Source organism: Chaetodon trifascialis, chromosome 20 (genome assembly GCF_039877785.1).
Source record: "Chaetodon trifascialis isolate fChaTrf1 chromosome 20, fChaTrf1.hap1, whole genome shotgun sequence".
NCBI classification, from domain to species: domain Eukaryota; kingdom Metazoa; phylum Chordata; class Actinopteri; order Chaetodontiformes; family Chaetodontidae; genus Chaetodon; species Chaetodon trifascialis.
The window spans coordinates 14,107,281-14,127,723 of NC_092075.1; the positions used below are offsets into that span (position 1 = coordinate 14,107,281).

Below are 20,443 nucleotides of genomic sequence, written 5' to 3' on the forward strand. Positions count from 1 at the left end.
ACAATGCTGATAGGCTGATGGAGGATACGGTATAATGTTTGCCTTATTTACCAGCTTCATTTAGAGTGTTACACATGCCAACATTTGCTAGCAAGAAAACCTCGTTCAAAATGCACATTTTGTAACAACATTAATTACTGAAGATACAACCTTGGAGCAGAGCTTTTCTCTACACCATGTCGTAATATTTGTCTATTTAGTGGCCTTAAAAAAAAGGTACAGTTTCCCACTACCGCTAGACCTTAAGCCCCCCAGGAACACGTTTAATTAATTCATTGATTTATTTTTGACAGACTAGAAATGCTGAATGAGAGGTTACACCAATGCTTAAAATGCTCCTTTTGTTTGATCAGCTGTAGAAAATCCAAAGGCAATGCTGAAATGAGCACATGTTGAGCATTGCTGGTTGGTGATCAGCTGATTTTCTGTCATCTGTCAGTTGATTAACGGACCACATTCTATGTCACAGTTGAATTGAATACACTAATTAGTCTCAGTCCCAGAGTTTCAGATGTGTGCGGACTGCAAATTTACTATCTTAATGTATTAGTCTAAAAAACAAACAGAATAAGGAAACGTTCTTTTACCTTTGTAAGCTTGTCTGTCAGTGACCTCCCACTGGTAAGCAGTGGTTCAAACTACAGAAAAATACAACTGCACGCCTTCTGAAATCAAGTGTCTCTGAGCTAAGATGAGTTTAATTGCTGTAAATTGTAAAGCACACTTCACTCAAGCTCATCAGAAAGAAACCGACTCCGGTTTGGTCGAAATAAACCCTCAATTTGGAGTTCAGTGTGGAAATATTCTGGCTCTAGATGCTGGGTTAGCTCGTTGCACAGTCTGTTGCTGAGCAGCTGCTCTCACTTGTTCTTTGGAGACAGACCATGAAATTAGCAAAATAAAATGACAAAAACTGGCCCCAAAAAAGACCGGGGCAATTATGTGTTTGTCCAATCGCACAACCCTAGTGGCAATAAAATGAGAACAATGGACAGCAACTTCAGAACAATGTGTTTTGGGACGCCGAGCTACAAATGAAGCACCTTTTCCAAAGGACGGCTGCGTTTCTCAGCTGCTTTTGTCCCCCAGTTATGAAGTATTTGGTCTCCCTGGGCTGGTACTCGCTGTTCTAGAGTAGAAAACGGCGCTGTGCTGATCAGGTTTTGTGCAAAGTGGTGCGACATCATCTGTCACCACAGATCAGCCAATAGGAGAGGGTCAGATCACATGTATGTGGAAGTTTGAAATGTCTTTGAGGAAGCCTATAGCTTAGGACAGTAAATAAAGAAGGAATGAGCGGAGTGATTATTCATCCCTGTATTCATTATTGCTGCATAATAAAAGGGAGAGAGAGAGAGAGAAAAACACTGGAGGGGATAAATACAGACGGGAGAGAGACGAGAACAGAGAGAGAGTGAGAAACAGAGTCCATTAGCTGCTATTAATTACCTCTGATTGGTATTCACAGACTAGCTGCTTCTGAGCCTCAGAGAGATCAATTCTCCACTCTGGACCTCAGTCAAAACACACACACACACACACACACACACACACACACACACACACACACACACACACACACACTCATTATTCCTTTGGCTTCACTTGTTTGAACTCTTACTCACACTTTTATCCCTCTCTGATTTCATTCATTCACAGGCGTATTAAAACGCAGTTCTTTCATATGAGATTTAGCGCTCGTTCCGGCGTATAGGCCGCGTCACATCTTATGCTAACATGAACTCAGCGCGGCTGGAGGCGACGCTTGCAAGCAGAGTGACGCGAGGAAGACGTGTTTTCTTTTCAGAGTGACTTGAGTCGTCTCTCGGAGGAAATTACTGCAGGTAATCTGACAAAATGTTGACTAGTGCGGGCCCCGAGTTTCCGATGTCGCGTCTCGTTGTCTTTCATGCTAAAGCTGCTCAGTGAAGCTGAGAAAAAAAAAAAAGCGTGACAAACCATCTTGCTTGTTGTCACATCAGTGCAAATCCAAAAATGAGCATCAGCCCCTTGTATGGCAGGGGGGAATCTCAGGATACGCGCTCTAAATTGTGTCTTTAACTTTTTGTTGTTGAGATCGATCTGATCTGAGGGAACAGGCTTAAAGCGAGAGTAGGCAGCATATTTTAAAAACAGTTTTTGTTATGTTTGTTGAAAAATCCAGTGTCTGTGGCTGCTGCAGGCTTGTAATAAACACATCCAATCATCTCATTCAGCCCCAGTGTAATACTTACATGGCCTGCCTGCCTGCCTGCCTGCCTGCCTGTCTGTCTACCTACCTCCGTACTATGCCTGCCTACCCACGTGCACTCCCCCTGTGCACTCATTGCACGTGGCCGAGGTCTTCCGCAAGGCTTGGCAGAGTTGCTAAAGCTGTAGTGAGCTAGTTGCACAAGAGTAGAAGAGAAGCTTTAAGTACTAGAAGCAGCAATGTTTGTTGTATATGTTTCTCCAACGTCACCAACTCCAGCTGTAAAGTTAGGACGCCTCAAGTGTCACTGTAAAGACGTCCTTTGGTCCGTATTTCTATTTTCATTCTGTTTGCAGTAAAAGTGTAGACAAACACACACATGCACGGTGTTGCTCAGCATGGGTCAGAAAGTGCAAGGCAATATCTGCGTGACCTTTTACCAGACTGCTGCTGACAGACAGGTGAAGGTCCAGGATTCCCCTCTTGGTCAAAACAATGGAGCACTGGATATAAAGGATGTATGATACAGTCTTTGGATCAGTGGACTGAAGCTGCAGCTGTTTTTGTCCTGTCAGAGGTGTGGTTGAATCCGTATATGGAGAAAGATGGTGTCCACTATGAGTAAGTGATAGATCCGAGGCTCTTTTCCCATTATCTTTCTTTGATGAATCCTATTACCTTTACCAAAGCAGTGACCTAGTTGCACCATGAAAATCAATCGAGTTTTTGTGTCTCTTCGTATTAATTCTGTTTGTACATTTGCAGCTTCACGAGGCCAATCAATTTCCTGAATTGAACAAACAAAGCATTAGTCTCACTTCAACAACACAAGTGGTCAAAGTTGAGCTCACACTTGGACTTGAGCAGAACTTGACTTCAAAGACTTTTAAGACTGGAGTTTGTTGTCACATTCCTTTGGTTTTTGCTCTTTCAGTCAAAGACGCCGCCGCTAGAGCTCGGTTCAGATATGACAGATACGGCGTGTCTGCCCCATATGGTTTTCAGCTCCATGTCCAGCTGTAACTTGGATCCTGTTTCGTCTCCGGTCTGTCACGAAGCCAGATTGCGGAGAACTTGAAGAGCCCGAGTGAACAAATGCAGAATTAAACGACTTTGAACAGGTTTTTTTTGTTGTTGTCAAGAATCCCCCATCATCTTGTCGTGGTTCGCTTTTCATCCTCAGGAATGAGTCGCAGACAGCAGTAAAATACAGGCACTGACAAAGAAACTGGGGCTGCAAGGACATGCTGATGTGAGTGGGACGGGCCCGGGGGGAGGGGGGCTGGTGAACTCCATCAAACTCTCCCAATGTCTCCCGCTGGCGAGTTAGTGCGGCAGAACACAGCTCAATAGGGTTTAAATGGATAGCTAAATGACACCATAACTTTTCCCAGACTCACTGAGACTGAAGCAGTGAGGTCATGTGCTGCCTGGGATTTCTTCCTGGTGGGATAATCTGACTTTACTCCCACCGAGGGCGACAATTATGGCTTCAGCTCAGCCAACTTCAACCCCGGACACCTGGAGGACGGCCAGAGGCGGACATAAACACGGACCACAGTCAGCCCTGACAGTAGAACTGGAACAAAGGTTTGAACCATTTATAAATCTGCGGTGGAGATGGGTGCTGATAAGACTGGACAAGGGAGAGCTATGGATGGAAAAACCCACTGAAGGAGACAGTTCATCTTGTCAATTTGGGTGTGGGAGACGCAGCTATTAAGTGCTTACCAGCGCATGCTATGAACTGTGACATAAGGAAAAATCGCCTTAACTGATAACTCAGCTTCCCCAAACTAATCAAATTATTCTACATGCCGGAGGCAGAGAGCAGAGAAGGGCTAAGGCAGGATTTCATTAAACTGTTTGATGTCCAGTTGTTTATTAGTGGACCGCTGCCAGCAGTCAACAGAGGGATCAACAGGTTCGGCAGAATTTTAAAATTGAATACACAGCTCAGCAAAGCCTGAAGGGGATCAACTGCGTGGATGACTCTAATTCGTTCTGGTGGACGTCTGCGTTTTTTCAGAGCAAATTGGCTCCACCCAAGCAGATCTGGAGTAGCGGCTCAACATTTTTGGACACCCATCCCCATCAGCCAGGCCTAAGACGACGCACCCTGACGCACGGCAGCCTCGGCGTCAGCGCGATGCCACCCAGCTCACACGGCACCAGGAAAAACAAAACCCCACAGTCTCTGTGACAGCCTCTGTGTATGATAATAACCAGCTCATGGATGAGTCTGCCACTTCCTCCTCCCTTCGCTCCCCCTCTGCCTCAGCCCTTTTGGGACTCACTGACAAAATGGAAGAGCTGTTTTTTTTATGTTTTCGATACATTATGTAAAGCACATCGGATATGAAATGGGCTATACAAACACACTCGAACTGCATTTTGTGCAGTATCCCTGTCATCTTGTCGTAAGTGGAACTGGTACTAATCACATTTTTTTCACTGCCAGACAGGTTTTCATCTCTTGGAATCAATTAGGGGCTTGTTTCCACCCTGCGCTGCTTTTCAAGCTCGCAGCGCTGAACAGAAGCTTTGGGAAGCGTTTGTCCCTGCTCCTGCTGTTGCTTTGTGACGAGTAACAGGAGAAAAAAAAAAAGAAGCAGTTTGAAGCCTGGTGTGCTTGAACAGAAAATGTGTGTGTGTGTTTCCATTAGAACTGTATTCCTGGGTGCTGAAGACGTGCTGTCAGCGAGCGCTTCCGCTCTATTGTAAATAAAGAGAAAAGGAAAATTGTTGCTTTGAAGAGAGGTCCGTGGTGGGCAGGCAGCTTTAACATAGCATAAAATTAGCCAGCGCAGTCTCTCACACGGGCCGGCGGAAAATGACGAGAGATTTAAGAGAGCGAGGGATGAGGTGGGGGGAGGCTGGGAGATTGAGAGAAAGTTGATGGACGAGGGGAGGGGGAAGAGAAAGAGCCGGGGTCGGAGAAAATGAGCAAAGGAAAAGGAAGGAAGTGGATGAATGCAGACGAAGGGAACGAGATCGGGAATTGAAAGGAAGGATGGTGCAAGTGAAACGGGTGAAGATGACGATGCTCACTGGCCTGGGTGGCGGGCGGCGATGAACCGATCCGACGTCAAGCGAATGCAAAGAAACTGGAAGAGAGGGCTGCTCTGAGCGGGGTGCATGTTAGCAGCCTCATCATGAAGACAAAGAGCCGCTGTAGCTGCTCTGAAGGCTTCGTCCTGCTAATGCAGCGGGGGCAAAGGCAATCTCGCACCTGCGTGCACCTTTGTGTGCCCGTGTGTGTGCGCGTGAGGCAGAGAGAAAGTGCGGATTCCTGCGGCTGCGAGGCCAACCGTGTAGCTTTCTTCCTCTTATCAGTGACATGCTCATTGATTACCAGGATGACTGCTGTTCGATCGGTCCCCAGTGATAAATGAGCACCAGCCCCATTTCCAAAATGACCCTGCAAGAGAAGCAAAACAAAGTGTTGGGCTTTTTTAGTATTAGTGTGTGTGTGTGTGTGTGTGTGTGTGTGTGTGTGTGTGTGTGTGTGTGTGTGTGTGTGTGTGTGTGTGTGTATGTGTGTGTGTGTATGTGTGTGTGTGAGATGCACAACCAAGGTTCCCTCACCCCATTGGGGCAATTTTCCTGCAGCTGAAATTGCCTAGTTTTCCACACGGCCGCACAGCAGCACAACGCTGAGTGAGCCGGTGAGGGCAGTTGGCCACTCCGCAAGAGTAGACTGACAGAATTTGGTTAATGAACTCAGCAGAAGTAAAGGAAAGAGAAGCACGGACTAATCCACGTCTCCCAGACGTGGAAATTGTCTGGAAAACTGGAAAGTTTGGATGAATTGAATGTGTACCAAAGGACGAGGCGAACTCTTGCTTGACGTGGGCATATTAAACGTGTGTTGGTCGTCTAAAAATGCAAAAACGAGAAAAACTTGGGAAAGAGATTTTAGTGAAATCAAGCAGACTGGCTTGCCTTGCAGGAATTGTGAAATGCTTTACGCGTCCGCAAGTGATTCTTTATGAATCACCGAGGAATACAGAATGACTAAATGAAGCTTTCCATCCTCAGGAAACAACCAATTTTACACTTCAAAAATGTGAGAAGTGCTCTCGACGAGATTACTTATCTGTTTAAAAGGGAGAAAAGTCATTAAAATATTGAATAACTATAAATGATAGAAAGCACGCCCTGCTAAAGCATAACCGACTGAAGTTACAACATATCCATCGAACATCAGAATAAGCTCTTGTCATTATCTGTCGTGAGTCACTCTGCGGAGCAGCTCGGCGGACCTCTGAGGATCAGATGCCGAGGAATGAGCCGTCTGCGTCGCTCCTTCGCCGTTGCGTGACTCCCATGCGCGTGCCGCGCTCAGGACAGCTGCAATATGATCTAATCTTATCCATACTCATTTGTCCGCAGCTCACTTTGTTGTCTTCCATGTTTGTTGTTTATAGCTTTGCTCTCGAGAGGGGGAGTGGGCGCTTCGACCTCCTTCCTGTCCTTTTGTATCTGTTTAACGAACAGTGAAGGGGAACCCGTGCTGATGTGTTGTGGCTCTTTTACAGGCGCGCTAACTCATTTCCTGATACCATCACGGATCAGCACTCATTTATTTTTTATTGTCGTCCAGGAAAGCTTCTCAGGGGAGGTGTTTCTCGCGGTATTCAAGAAAGAAAAGTTTCAAATCTGAAGTTTTTTACTAAAGAGGAAGTTGTTGTTGTCTATAAACCTAATTGTGTCTCGCTAACTGTTGTCGCTCATGACAGCAATGACAACAACAGTGCTTTTATTTTGCTCAGCTGGTGTAATTTCGAACATCAAACATCTCTTTGTTCAGCAACTTCTGCTTTCATGAACATCAACAACATCACTGTCTCATTTAGTGTCACACTCACATTTTGGTGGGTTGACATATTGAAAACAAAAGAAATAATCATTCAGAAGAAGCGCACCTCCGCTCACCTCTGGCTACACCCACAGTGAATTGTAATTGTAGCAGGTTATAGTGACTCATTTGGCTGTGCCGGATCAAGGTCACAGACAGACGCTCGTATTGCGTCATGATGAATTACAAACGGTCCTTCCTCTGGTTCAGGCACGCGCCGACAAAAACCCATTCTTGCCTTTGCAAAACTCCGCACACTGGGAGAGGGCGGGGCAGGTGGCCCAAAAGACCACAGTTAATCCTGAGCGCTCCTCTTTGGTGCACCGTGTGAAGCAATTAATCACACGGTGTAAGTGGCGAGGATGTGTGAAGTAAGCTGAGCCAGCCAGTAACGGGCCCAAAACACCATCTTTTACAATTTCCGCTCACTTCCCCCGTTTATTTATTTATTTACTGCCCCTTTCTGATTGGTCTCAGGGCGCACAGATCCACTTCCAGCCTCAGCAGTTGCGACCTTGCTGGGGTTATAAGTGGATCGCTCAACACCCGACTCAAAGCCAGTTGTTGTATAAGAGCGGATAAACTGCTTCTACAATAAATGATATTTGATTTAAACACTCACACCAACACGGACACACACGCGCACACAGCAGGGCACCAGCTGGGCACCGAGGCGACTCATGGTCCAGTCAGCATCAGTCAGCATCATCTGTGCTTGTACAACCACTCGGAACACACATCCACCCTCACAGAGCACGCGAGGCCCTTGCTGCATGGTCAAGATATATATAAGAGTGTGACATTGACTTGTGCTCACCTGTGCATGACCCCGGAATCACACTCGTGCTCGCGCAAGCACACAGACGCATACATGCTTTCATGTATGCAACATTTGGAATTCAAACAGTGACTGCTGGTGTCGCATGCACACACCTACACACACACAATTACACTCCCTCACGCACACACAAACACACATAATATCATCATTCAGGAGGCAGCTATCCTGTCCCGAGCTTTAACCTGTCCTTGTCTCTTCTGTTTGGAGTCAGCAGTATTGCAGACACACACACACACACACACACACACACACACACACACACACACACACACACACACACACACACACACACACACACACACACACACACACACACACACACACCCTGTCAGGCTCAGATACATTCATACATACTTAAATGCATACATCCTCCTCTGTCTTACAACACAAAGCTGCCTGAAATTGGCCGCTTTGAATGTGTGGATGCAGCCAACCACAGGTATCTGCTGCCAGTGTTGCCATCAATATTTGATTTATCCTATTAATATATGACATCTGAAGTGCTTCGCTGACTCTGTGACTCAGTATCACTTACCGTGAGCGAGCAGGCATGTTCTGACCCCGTCTCACTTAAAAGAAGCAGCTGGGATGAAGCCAAGTTCCTCCTCTTCGCATCCTCTGTGCTGTTGTTGTCATCACCAGCCCTTAGCCACGTTAGCGAGCTAGCCACCGCACAGCCGGGGGATGGGGATATGCTCGAAGATGTGACAGTTTCAGTATGGTCACAAGGAAATGATAAAAGGCGTTTTCACCTTGTTTACTGTTTTCATGCAAGTTGCAGATTTGCGTCTTTGGCGACCCCTGGTGGTGGAATCTCTTTCTTGATTGCAAATGTTTTTTAAGTGAGGGAAAAAAGGATAATCCCTACAAAGGAAAAATGTTTCATGATTATGTTTTGATGTGGTGCCTAAAGTATGGGAGGCATAGTCTGGCTTGTCCTTGCTTTGTGTGTGTGTGTGTGTGCGCGTCTGTGAGAGACTAATTAAAACTGCTGAGTCACCATCACTTTAGCTCTCAGAGCATTAATGATATTGAAAGCAAACTCTGGCCGCGCCTATCTCGTTTCGCCTGCAATTCATTTCTATTCCTTCGCGTGCATGCGGTGCATGACAGCAGACTCAGCTGAGCATAATGCCACAGACACTGTTCAGGTATTAGCTGCACTCTAATTGAATTGAGAGACTCACTCCCTTCCTGTCATCAGTCATGACTCTGCTCCGTAGATTCTTAGACTTCAGGTGGAAGGAGGCGTAGCTGAGTGTTTTGATGTAAAATGCGCGTTTGAAGGGTGAAACTTGTGGGAGTGAAATCACTTAAAGTTGTTTTTTTGTTGTTTGTTGTTGTTGTTGGTGCTTTGAAACCCGTTGCTACTCAGAGAGCTTGATGACTTCCCCACTCTTGCTATAGCAGATATCAAAAAGCTTAAAAGCTTGATTTTAAAGCAGCCGAGTTCAAAGTGTTGACCGCTTTAGTTTGCATGAAGACTGAAGTGTGACGAATGTTTAATGCTTCAGATATGAGGCACTCTTTCCCACTTTCTCTGGGAGGAAAAACAGTCTCACATTTGTGTGAATTTTGGAAAACTGAAAAGATGTAATCAAATGAAAACTAGCTTAACAAACAAGCGGCTGTGTGTGCTGCGCTTCAATCGTGCTGATACTAATGATTCTGATGATGATGATGATGGTCTGATCCAGACAGCTGTGAGGGCCGTGGCTGTCAGGTGTGGAATGGAAAGCACAAAATCTGCCTCAGAACTATAACAGCTAATTTAGTGTCTTGATCTCTGGCTGTACATTTTTCTCTTCTCTCGTTGTATTCATATTTTTCTATCTCGGCCCCTCTCCCCCGCCCCCCCTCTTCTTCCTCTGCCTGTTCTGCCTTAGCCTCCCTAACACCAATTATACTGTGTCAAATCCATGCATGTCAGTTTCCAGATCCCTAATCATCCCTTCTCTCTTTCATCTACAAATCCTTTGTTCCTCCCTCCTCCCCCTTTTCCCTTCTCTGTAACCTTTCTTCTTCACTCCTCACCCCACCCCAACCCTCCGTCTGCGGCGTGCACACGCGGCCCGTCCTCCTCATCCTCTTTCCATTTATCTGTATCACATTTACCTCTCCATCTTAGAGTTTTTTTGTATTTTTTTTTTTGTATTTCCTATTTCAATTTTGTACCCCTCTCTTTCCCTCCAGCCCCTCTCTGAGATGAACTTTGTTACATAAATGTGCGATAGCAATTTTGCATATTGATTTTTATGTGGGAATAAGCCCTGAAGTCAGTTTTCAGTAGAAGCTGCAATGGTAATCTCACTGGGTCGCACTTCATGGTGTGATTTTCTGTAAAATGCATTGTTTACCTTGATGTCACGTTGGAGCCTGAAGCCCTCTACATCCAACATCTCACTGTAGCTTCTTTTCTATTCTCCTTCTACTGCTCCTCCCTGCAATAGTTAAAGCTGATCTGCTGACAAAATTGCCTCCGATATGTTCATATTTTCTTGTGCAGCCCACATTGAACTGAAGAACAGTGCTGCTAACAAAGTTACAGCCGCTGGAAAGTCTTCCACCGGTTCACCATTGGAAAGCTTTTAATGTTAAGCAGAGACGGGCTAAACCTGCCCCGTGGAAAAAGAAGACCATTAGCATTTCCGCCTCCCAGCCTGAATAGGCGTGGTCCAGTGCAATGATTTACAGGAGGTGTTTAATATTTTATCATCAGAATTTCAGGATTTCCATAACATTAACCTCCCTTCCAGCACTGAGCAGGTCACCAAACCCAGAAAAGAAATAGCTCCAGCATGTGGCTCCCACTGAAACCATAACGAGATGTAACACGTTAATTAGTGATATTGGGATGCTAAGCTAACCTGAGCTAAGCTAAAAGTCCCCTCGCTCTGGCTTAATACACCAGCTATTGGACACATGAAGTTGTTTACTCGTCTCCTACTCATCTTGTGAAAACAGTTTTCTGTCGTCCTCTGTGGTTCTGGTGGGAGCCCTCCAAAGTTCACCAAAACGACCCTGATTATGTCATCAGAGTCACGCCAGGCTCAGCTGGAGACCTGAAACGCTTAGATGAAAGCCTGTGTTTCAACCCGAAGATGTTTGAAAGAAGTGGGCATTCGGGAGGCAGGAGGGTGGTCTGATGGAAGATGGTGTAGGGTTGCATCATGGGAAATGTAGTGTTTTTGGAGCTTGACCCACGATAGGGACCAAACATCAGGAGTCATTCCCACCTCTGCTGTCTCAATTTGGAATCTCTCTTTAGTCTCACGTTAATCAACACGAATCAACAGACAGATGAATGTTACAGATTCCATGTCGGAGGAGAGCCTCCGTCTCCCCCCACCCTCGTCTGTTTCCCAGGCAGAAGAGACACATATGGGAAGGTGTGTGTTGTGACTGTAGTAGCGGGGAGTGGGGGTATGTGGGGGGGGGCAGGGCTAAGAGAGGAGAGAGAGGGAGGTAGGGGGAGGGGTTTGTTTATTTCTGTTGTGTTCTTTGATGGTAACTGCGCCTCCTGAGGAGGGAGGGAGAGAGGGAGCGAGAGAGAGAGAGAGATGATGGAGAACGAGGGAAGATGGTTAGCAGTACGAGCGGCGGCCGAGAGACGGGAGACAAACGCGGCAAAGGAGGGAGGGATGGACCGACGCACGGAGGGATAGAGGCAGAGCGCGTGTCAATCCGCCGCTCGCCGCCCAAACAATGAACGCGCTGTGGTCGCTGCCGGCAACGCATCGTCACGGCAACCGGGGCCAGAGGGGTGCGCACTGAGCGAGAATGGCAGAGAAAGAGAGAAGGAAGAGGAGGGGGGAGGAAGGAGGGGAGATAGAAGGAGAGATGGTGTCTTCCCCCCAATAGCTAGACCCTTCCTCTGTGTGTCTTTACGTGTGTGTGTGTGGCTCTCTCTGATCATGTACGTGTGTGTGTGTGCGGTTGCTGTGTGTTCGCGGCCAGTTGTCTGACACCATGATCTTCTGTAACCATCTAGGTGAATACAAGAAGGATGAGCTGCTGGAGGCGGCGAGGTGAGTACCACACTCTGCATGCTCTTTGTTTTCATTTCAGTTTCTTCTCCCCTTTTCTCGCCTTACTGTGTGTTGGGGTTTTTTCCTGCTCTGGTGGCATCCTTTCATGTTTTTTTTCCTCTCCTGCTCGTTTTTTTCCTCTTCCTTGTTCACCTGTTCAGGTCTGCGGCTGCCTCTCTTCTTGTTTCCAGGCTTACTTTCTTTCTCTGCTCCCCTCCTCTCATCCCCTCTACGCTCTGCTCCTTTTTCACTTTTTCTTGTCGTTCCATCTTCTTATTTCTAGCCTTTTGTCTGCTTTCCCTTTTATTCTCGTTTCCATGTTTGGCCCTCTTCTTTCTCCTTTGCTCTCTCCTTTTCCTCTCCACTCTGATCCACTTTTGTTTTTTGTTTCCGGTCCTTGTTTCTTATCCTCCTCTTATCCCTCCCTCTCAGCATCTCTCTTGTTCCTCATTTCCTGTTATTTCCTCTTTCATCTATCCCCCTTGTTTTCTTGATTTCCTCATCTTTCCTGTCTTTCCTCTCCTTTCTCATTTCTATTTCGTTTCATTTCCTCTTCCCTTTCCTCTCCTCTCCTTTCCTCCTATGTTGTTTACTTCTTTCATTTACTCTCTTCTCCCTCTATTTCTTCATCTTCTTTTCTTCTTCTTCTTCTTCTTCTTCTTCTTCTTCTTCTTCTTCTTCTTCTTCTTCTTCTCTGTTGTTGATTTTCTCCCTGTGTGTCAAACAGTTTATTGCTTGTCCTTTCTTTCCCTCCATCACAACCACCATACACACACACACACACACACACACACACACACACACACACACACACACACACACACACGCGTGCACACATGCACACACGCACGCACACGCTCACACTCTCAGCTCCTACACTAGACAGGGGTTCAGATCCGGAGAGCTCAGCACATGTGGGCCAGGGACACTTGTGCATTTTGGAGGCATGTTATGGTTGCAGGCAGTGCATGTGGGCAATGTGCTTGTGTGTGTGTGTGTGTGTGTGTGTGTGTGTGTGTGTGTGTGTGTTTTCGTCTCTTGCATGTGGAAATGGCATAGCTTTCGTTTGGGATTGTGTGTGGGTGGCTGAGCGCTCAATGCCTCAACAGCCTGCCTCCCGCTCCCTCTCTTTTCCTCTCCCCCTCTCCCTCTCTCTCTCCCTCTCCCAGGCACACACATACACACACACACACACACACACACACACACACACACACACACACACACACACACACACACACAAAAGGAAGCAGCTGGCCTAGCATAGCAGTACCCCAGTGTATTATGGGGTCAGCAGGCTGTTTAAGTGTGAACTGTGAACTCAGTGTGCCTCACACAGCTGAGCCACTGACTGGCTCATCAGCAATGTCATTTTTCAGAAGAGTTTCTTTTTCTTTTTTTTTTATACCTTTTTTAGAGTTGTGTTTGGTCAGATAACTCCCACACATGGCTTATGGGATGTTGTTGTTTTTCCGCTTTATTTTTTTACCTTTTTATTTGTGGCCCAGATAGCAGCCTTGCACAGCAGTATAGAAGAATAGTAAGCAGAGCTGGTGAAATGGTTCTGTGTAGTCTGAGAGTAATGCAGTGACTCCATGCATTGACTGGAAAATGGTCTGTTTTAGCTGCTTAAAGCCCCCCGTTACTGAAGTGTGTTCATCAGAGCTTTCTGCTAGAGCTTTTTCTCTTGCTGTGTCTGGAAACAATGCTGCTGAGAACCAAAACAGGAAAGTTGCGAGCGATAAAAACAAAATTATGAGCCGAAATATGATAAAATGCTCACTGGAGCTGAGGAGAATGGCAGTCAGGTGACGATTCTCTGTGGGGTTTTTACTTCAAGGGATACCTTTCATGTTACACATCGTTATTTGATCCATGCATAATATAACAGCGTTGATTAGAGCAACTTTAACCAATGAACTGAAAGTCTTTGAGATAAGCTGCAGGTCTCGATGTAAGAAACAATCAGACTTACAGAGATTCTGAGAAATGCAATGAAATTTTCATTTCCCTTCACGTTTAAAGATTGATAAATATTCAGGAATGGTTATGAGTACTGTCCCTCGTGGGCCACTGTAGATCATTTATGTGAGATCGGGCCTTCCTTTAGATTATTCACGACAAAGAGATGATAAACTCTCACTAATTGCACCCTTGAAACGCCCCAGTGTCACAAAGTTGTGCAGAATCAAGATTTAATACATGACTGTTCACTCTGGACCATTTCCTTTGGGAAATGTGCTTATTTGCCTTTTTTCCAAGAGTTAGATGAGAAGATTGATACCACTGCCAAACCTGTCCATTATATCTGAAGCTGGGACATGCTAGTTAGCTGCTAGTCTGGCACTGTCCAAAGGTAGCAGTCTGCTGCTGGGTCGAGCTTCCTGTTTAGCAAATAATGTGTTTTCCAGCGTTCTTCAGGTTTTTTTCTGGTTCTGTCCCTTGACTTGATTCATATCATTGTTAATTGTCTCGATGCTAAGTCGTGCTGTCCATACATCTGCAAACAGACAAGGACACACACATACAACGCCATGTCCTTCATCCCCGTTTAATCCCGAAGATGTCGTTTGCATGGAAATGAAGGCTCTCTTGTGTTAGGGCACCAGCGGTAGGAGGTGGCGAGCTGAGCAGAGGAAAGGAAACGAGTGAGAGAACAAAATGGAAGATGCTGAACGGTGGAGGTAAAGGTGGAGAAGGAGGAACTGAGGGTGGTGAGCGGGAGGGTAAAGGTGGACAGTTTGGATGGGTAGAGAGTGAGGGGATAAAGAGGATGTGAATGTGTGAGAAGGAAGGAGAGGCCCAGCGGAAAAACAAAAGGAAAGGAGAGAGGGAGAGGAGTGGAAACGCAGGAGAATAATCCTTTTCTCTCCATCTGACAGCTTTTTCCTTTACGCCTGTCGCGGGGATGATGGCTGGACTGGGCCACTGCCTTGGCAGCACTTTCCTGGTGGTCAGCGAATGCCAGGGCAGTGAGCCCCCGGAACCAGGAAACACACATCAACAACATAAACAAAACGTTCACTCCTCTGTCGCTAGGCTAAACGGTCTTCTCTGACAGATTTTCTTTAGCTTGTTGCAATGAGTTTTACAAGAACACACACACACACACACACATGCACGCACACACTTCGATCTGAACATTTCTATATGTCATTCTGTTTCTGCCGAAGAAATGTCTCTTTTCCCTTCAGCCTCAAGCTTCTTATCTCATTCGCCCTCATTTTCTCCCCCACGCTCTCCTGCTGAGGAACAGTGCTAATCCTCTGTGGCGTTGGATGTTTTCTGTCTCTAATGTGTGCATTTCCGTGTGTGCATTCGCAGGAGTGGAAACGAGGAGAAGCTAATGGCCCTGCTTACGCCGCTCAACGTCAACTGCCACGCGAGCGACGGCCGCAAGGTGAGAGCGAAGCACCAAACCGCACACGGCAACGCAGTAACAAGCTCATCACCGGCATGCACTGCACCTCAGGAAAGTCATTAAGGTTACAAAAACCATCAAACTGGTGCTGAAAGATTTTATTTTTTATTCTCTGATCAGAAAACAAGCGCTGCTATTGGCGGCTGCGGGCCTCGGTGGTATCAAATAATCCGTTGATAGCCTTTCTTGGCTGTCGGTCATTAGATTAGATGGAGACACGAACCCGTCAGTGAATAAATTAGCACTCGTGCTGAACAATGGCAGCGCACGGCAAAGCCAGTCAGACTACCAGAAACATGGTGCGATTCAAGTGTTTTCAGGTGAGTGAAGAACATGGGGACGGTGGAGGTGTTCTTATTTAGCTGCTGGCAGTGGCTGCGGTTCACGTGCGGTATTTCCTTCAGATAAATGGATTTTGGAGAGCGAGAGGAGCAGACAGCAGTATTCCTGCATTCGTAGTAACACTTTCCAGCGCAGAGAATTGAGTCTGACTCGGTACAGGAAGGCACCACCCCCTGTGGCTAGGCCTTTACCTTACAGAGGAGGATTTTAACCGAGGAAGCCGGTTCACATAAAGACATGTTTTACATATTTCTCTTGTCAGATTCAGTGAATTGCTCTGGCCAAGAGCTGACTGAAGTTCAGGTGGACCTGAATCTCTAACAGTGCAGATGTGCCGCTGCTCACACAGCCTCGTGTTGGTTCCAATCCTTTGTACAATCGTGTGTTCACAAAGTGGGGGACCTTCACTCCATCCATGCATGTGAACGACTGAGCCTTTCCAGGATGCCCCTTTCATACCCAGTCATCATACTATCACCTGTTACTAATGAACCTGTTTACCTGTGGAAGGTTCCAAACAGGTGTTTTTGGAGTAAGGAAACAGATAAAAAGCTATTAGAAACAATAAATATTTAACAATACTTAGGCTGTATACGTGGCAGGACTTGAGACGTGACATTGTGTATGAGGCTGTGCAAATACATTGTACATATATGCGGAAGTGAAAAGTCTGATAGTGTAACTCCTGTATGCAGGCCTCACGGAGGCGGGTTCATTTCCGGTGCAGCGATGCACAAAGCTGAACACAGAACGAGCTCAGTTTGTCTGAGTCGCCTGTGCTCGTCACCTGTGTGTTATACAGAGTGCGTCACCTATTTGTAATCAGCTGCATGTTTTGCTTTCTCGACGAGGAAATTAGGTCAGACTTTAAACAGCTAATTTTGCACTCGGGAGTCAATTCTGGTGTTTTTCGATTGGGGAGTGCAGGGCGGCGCAGGTAACACCAGCCTGCCAACAGAGAAAAATGATGCATTATATCACTAAACAGAGATTGTTTTGCGACCACAGCATCCACTCACATGTCCTCAGGGAGTCCCGAGCCAGAGCTTGAGCTCTGCTGGGTCACAGCAGCGCGTCTGGATTGTGACTGATTAGTCCCTTGGATGAATAACTGGAAGACCACTTTCCAGTTGTGTGTTTTCCAGCTTTAGTCGAAGAACTCTCGAAGCACTCCCCGTAGTCCACTGTATCTCTGTTTTCCAACCTGGCAGAAATAAAGGCTGCTGCTGTTTTGATGCCTGCGCGCTGGCAGCAGCTGTGGCTGGAGGCAGAGTTGGCACAAATGTTCGACTGGATGAACTGATTGGATTTGGCTGGTCAAAGGTCACCGTGACCTCACAAAACATGGTCTTGGCCATCCCTTCATACGCTCATTATGACAAACTTTCACACAAATGTCTCGCGGGATAAAATGATGAAGCGATGGCATTTTGTATCGAAGAGGTCAAAGGTCAACTTCACCGTGGCGTCATAATGTTCTGCGACAACTTTTCTGGCCATTATTCAACACCATAAGTCGTGAACAGAAGGGCAGATAGCGACCATAGATCACATTTGGTCAGATACTGAGTTGGTGGCACTAATCTTGGTCTCAACCTTGGAACTGCTGCTGGGTTGAAGATGTGTGTGAAGCATCCATATTTTGCTGTTTGTAGCTTCTTTGCAGCAACATCCATATCTGAAACGTTGTAGTCGACCACAGGCTCATTGGTTCTGCTGATATTGAGCTTCAGGTGATTGTCGTTGCTCCATGTGATGAAGCTCTCTATCAGTCCTCTGAACTCCTCTGTCAAAATAGACTCTGAGCGAAGACAACATGTTTCTCACTGGACATTACCCACTGGACTCATTCACATCAGTATAGTGAAAGCGACCATTTCACCAAAACATGCATGTATCAAATGAATCTGGCCAGACGTGGATGTAAACTGCAGCTTGACTGGTTGGCAGAGGGGTAGGACTGCAAGGCGGTGATTCTAGTCTCTTGAGAGCTGATCGAGATTGACGCTCCACTCTGCAGCAGCAATTGGCCAAAAAGGTTTGGGGTCCTTATTGACTTCTCTCTCTCTGGGCTTTACTACTCAACTGTTCCCCTTGACAGCATAGAAAAGTGCCTGTTCCAACATTTCAAGTATCATGTGAACTAAAACTGATGTAGTATAGGGAACAGACTCCATCCATTTGAATATAAAGCTGGTCCGAAGTGGGTTTGTAGAAGCAAGCTATGATGGAGAGATCATTTGCTCTAAGAGACCTCATTGGTCAGAGGCATTTTGCTCTAATTAATTGGTCACGAAAACCAAGCCCACTGTATTTCATTGGTTGCTATGACAACTGCCGGGACAACCACGGAGCCAGAGGGAGCTTTTTATTCTTTGCTCCCGGTCACTGTCATGTAAATGCTATAACAGCCTTGAGGAGGCTCTTTCCTATAATTACGGGTACTTCAGTGTTGTTGATGATGCTCAGCTGCAGCTTGTATCCATCATATCACCATCACACCCATAATTGTGAGAGCGCATCCTCTGGCTATTATCTGCGCAGGTGGCCCGCTGAGGAAGTGATACCCCGAGGGAAAAACCGTGTAATTTGAAATTCTTCGGAGATGCGAGGGACAAACACGAGATCATCGAGAAACGCTGAAATTTAATGGCTCATGAGTAGATAAATGCAGCCACGACCAGAATATAAAAACCGCGCCCAGACATATTCTGAAATGACCTCTCCTGCACAATCTGTATTTGTAATGCTCTTTAATTGCTCAGGCTGAATGCGGCTGTGCACAGTAGATGGAATATATTTTAACGCCAGTGCAGTTTTATCCTCATTATGGTCTTAGGGTAATTTAATGGGGCGATGGGGATTTACATTCCCACCGCTAACAGAAATTACAGAGTGAATTCTGCTTAATAGCTGCAGACCTTAGGTGAAAGCGAGGGACAACGAAAACTTTCCCACTTGACGTTCTTGTCCTTTGACTGCATCCACTAATGAAATATGATCCATTGCAATGGTGTTGTTGAGGTATGATTGGGAATATTTGATCGCGTGAGGAGTGCCGATGCCGCAAGAAAGCAATCTAATCTCAATGTGGAGTAAGAGGCAGTCATTGTGACATAAACATAGACGTGGGCCTTGGATGGCAGTGAGTCAGAGCACCAAACGATCAGATTAAAATATGATAACTGTAACTTCATAAGAAGTGATTTAAAGTGAGACGGATAATGGGTTGACGCAAGAACATCTTTCAGATTAAATTCATGCCAACTTTGAAAGAATTACAGTTACTCGGATGACATACACACACTGACAAATTGATGCAAGGGCACTAATGATAATCATGGGCAAAACAGAGCGTGGCGGAATCCTATTGATTGATAATAATGATGCTTCCCTTAAAATTAGGCAAGCGGCACTTCCTTCACTCTCTCTCCCTCTCCCTCCTCCTCCTCCTCCTCCTCTTCCTTCTTCTCTGTTTCATTTTAATTAGAAGTGGCACAGGCTCCCCGCTCTCTCCTCTCCAACCACACATACAAACACACAGATCTGGAGCATAAATGTTGATTGCAGATGCCTCTTGGGGAATTAAAAAGCTCGGCTGTACACGGCATACGCACAAGAGAGGAGGGAAAGAGAGAGATATAGACTATGTGGCCAAAAGTATGTGGACACCCTTGTCTGCATGCCATAGTGCTTGTCTGGAACATTTTTTCCCGGTTTGGGCTGGACGCCTCAGTTTGAACTGAGGGAGGAATCTGAGTTATTAGTATAATAGAGGCTGTTAATAACAGCATCTTAATGCTCATGTTTCTCAAACAGGACATACAACAATCACACATGGGTGTAATGTTGGGTTGTCCACATACTTTTGACCATGTGGTGGACTTTTCCTTTTTCAGGCAAACTGTTTTCCCTCCACAGCTCTAATTCTACTAAGAGCTTTTTGTTCGTATTACACTGCTCTATATAGGCAACAGCAGTATAACATCCGCCTTTTGTGTGTGTGTGTGTGTGTGTGTGTGTGTGTGTGTGTGTGTGTGTGTCCGCGCACACTCTGATGATTGAGGGCCCATCAGAGTGGGATATTATTAACACAGCTGAGTGGAGAGTGTTATCAAGCTGCCTCTATTGAAACCTACCGCTTACTCCCACACACACACACACACACACACACACACACACACACTCAGACACATTTACTCCTGAGAGATTTCTTCCTCAGGAAAATCACCTCTGCTTTCTGACTACACACACAAACACACAGGCCACACGGACTCATTTGTTCTTTCGCCTTCATTTTCCTTTCTTACGCGCTTCAGCTGGACCAACTGTCCGCAGTCGTGCTGGAAATTCAGCTCTCTGTTCGTTTTTCAGGGAGTGCATTTCATGTTCTGGACTCCGTCGAGCCCCGTCTGTTGCGAATGTGTGTCGGTGTGTTTGCGAATATTGTGAATTTTGGATCTATATCTTACCAGCGAGAATCATCGCACCCACTCGTATCCTAGCTGGCACGAACATCAAAGAATCAGACAGCTGAGGAGTAAGACTAAGATTCAGATTCAGAGCGCGAGAGAGAAGAGAAGAGAAAAGACTTTCATTGAAGCCTTGTTTAAATGTTGATTATGGGAGCTTATCCTGCTGAGAGCACCACGCTGACTGACAGTGTTTTTTCATCCCTGCCTGGTGAAATACATGCATCTCCAAAAGTGAACTTTTCAGGAATGTGGTGGTTATTAAAGTTTAACAAAAGCCTCAGAGG

At 46.1% G+C, this 20,443-nt stretch overlaps 1 protein-coding gene across 1 annotated transcript in view; it reads left to right on the forward strand.

The window, feature by feature from the left end:
* LOC139348397 (poly [ADP-ribose] polymerase tankyrase-1-like) overlaps positions 1-20,443 on the forward strand; it is a 77,681-nt gene that overhangs the window by 13,829 nt on the left and 43,409 nt on the right. Inside the window, exons 5-6 of the mRNA XM_070988471.1 lie at positions 11,885-11,921; positions 15,246-15,321. Of these exons, the coding sequence (XP_070844572.1) occupies positions 11,885-11,921; positions 15,246-15,321 (113 nt within the window). The remainder of the gene's footprint in view (positions 1-11,884; positions 11,922-15,245; positions 15,322-20,443) is intronic.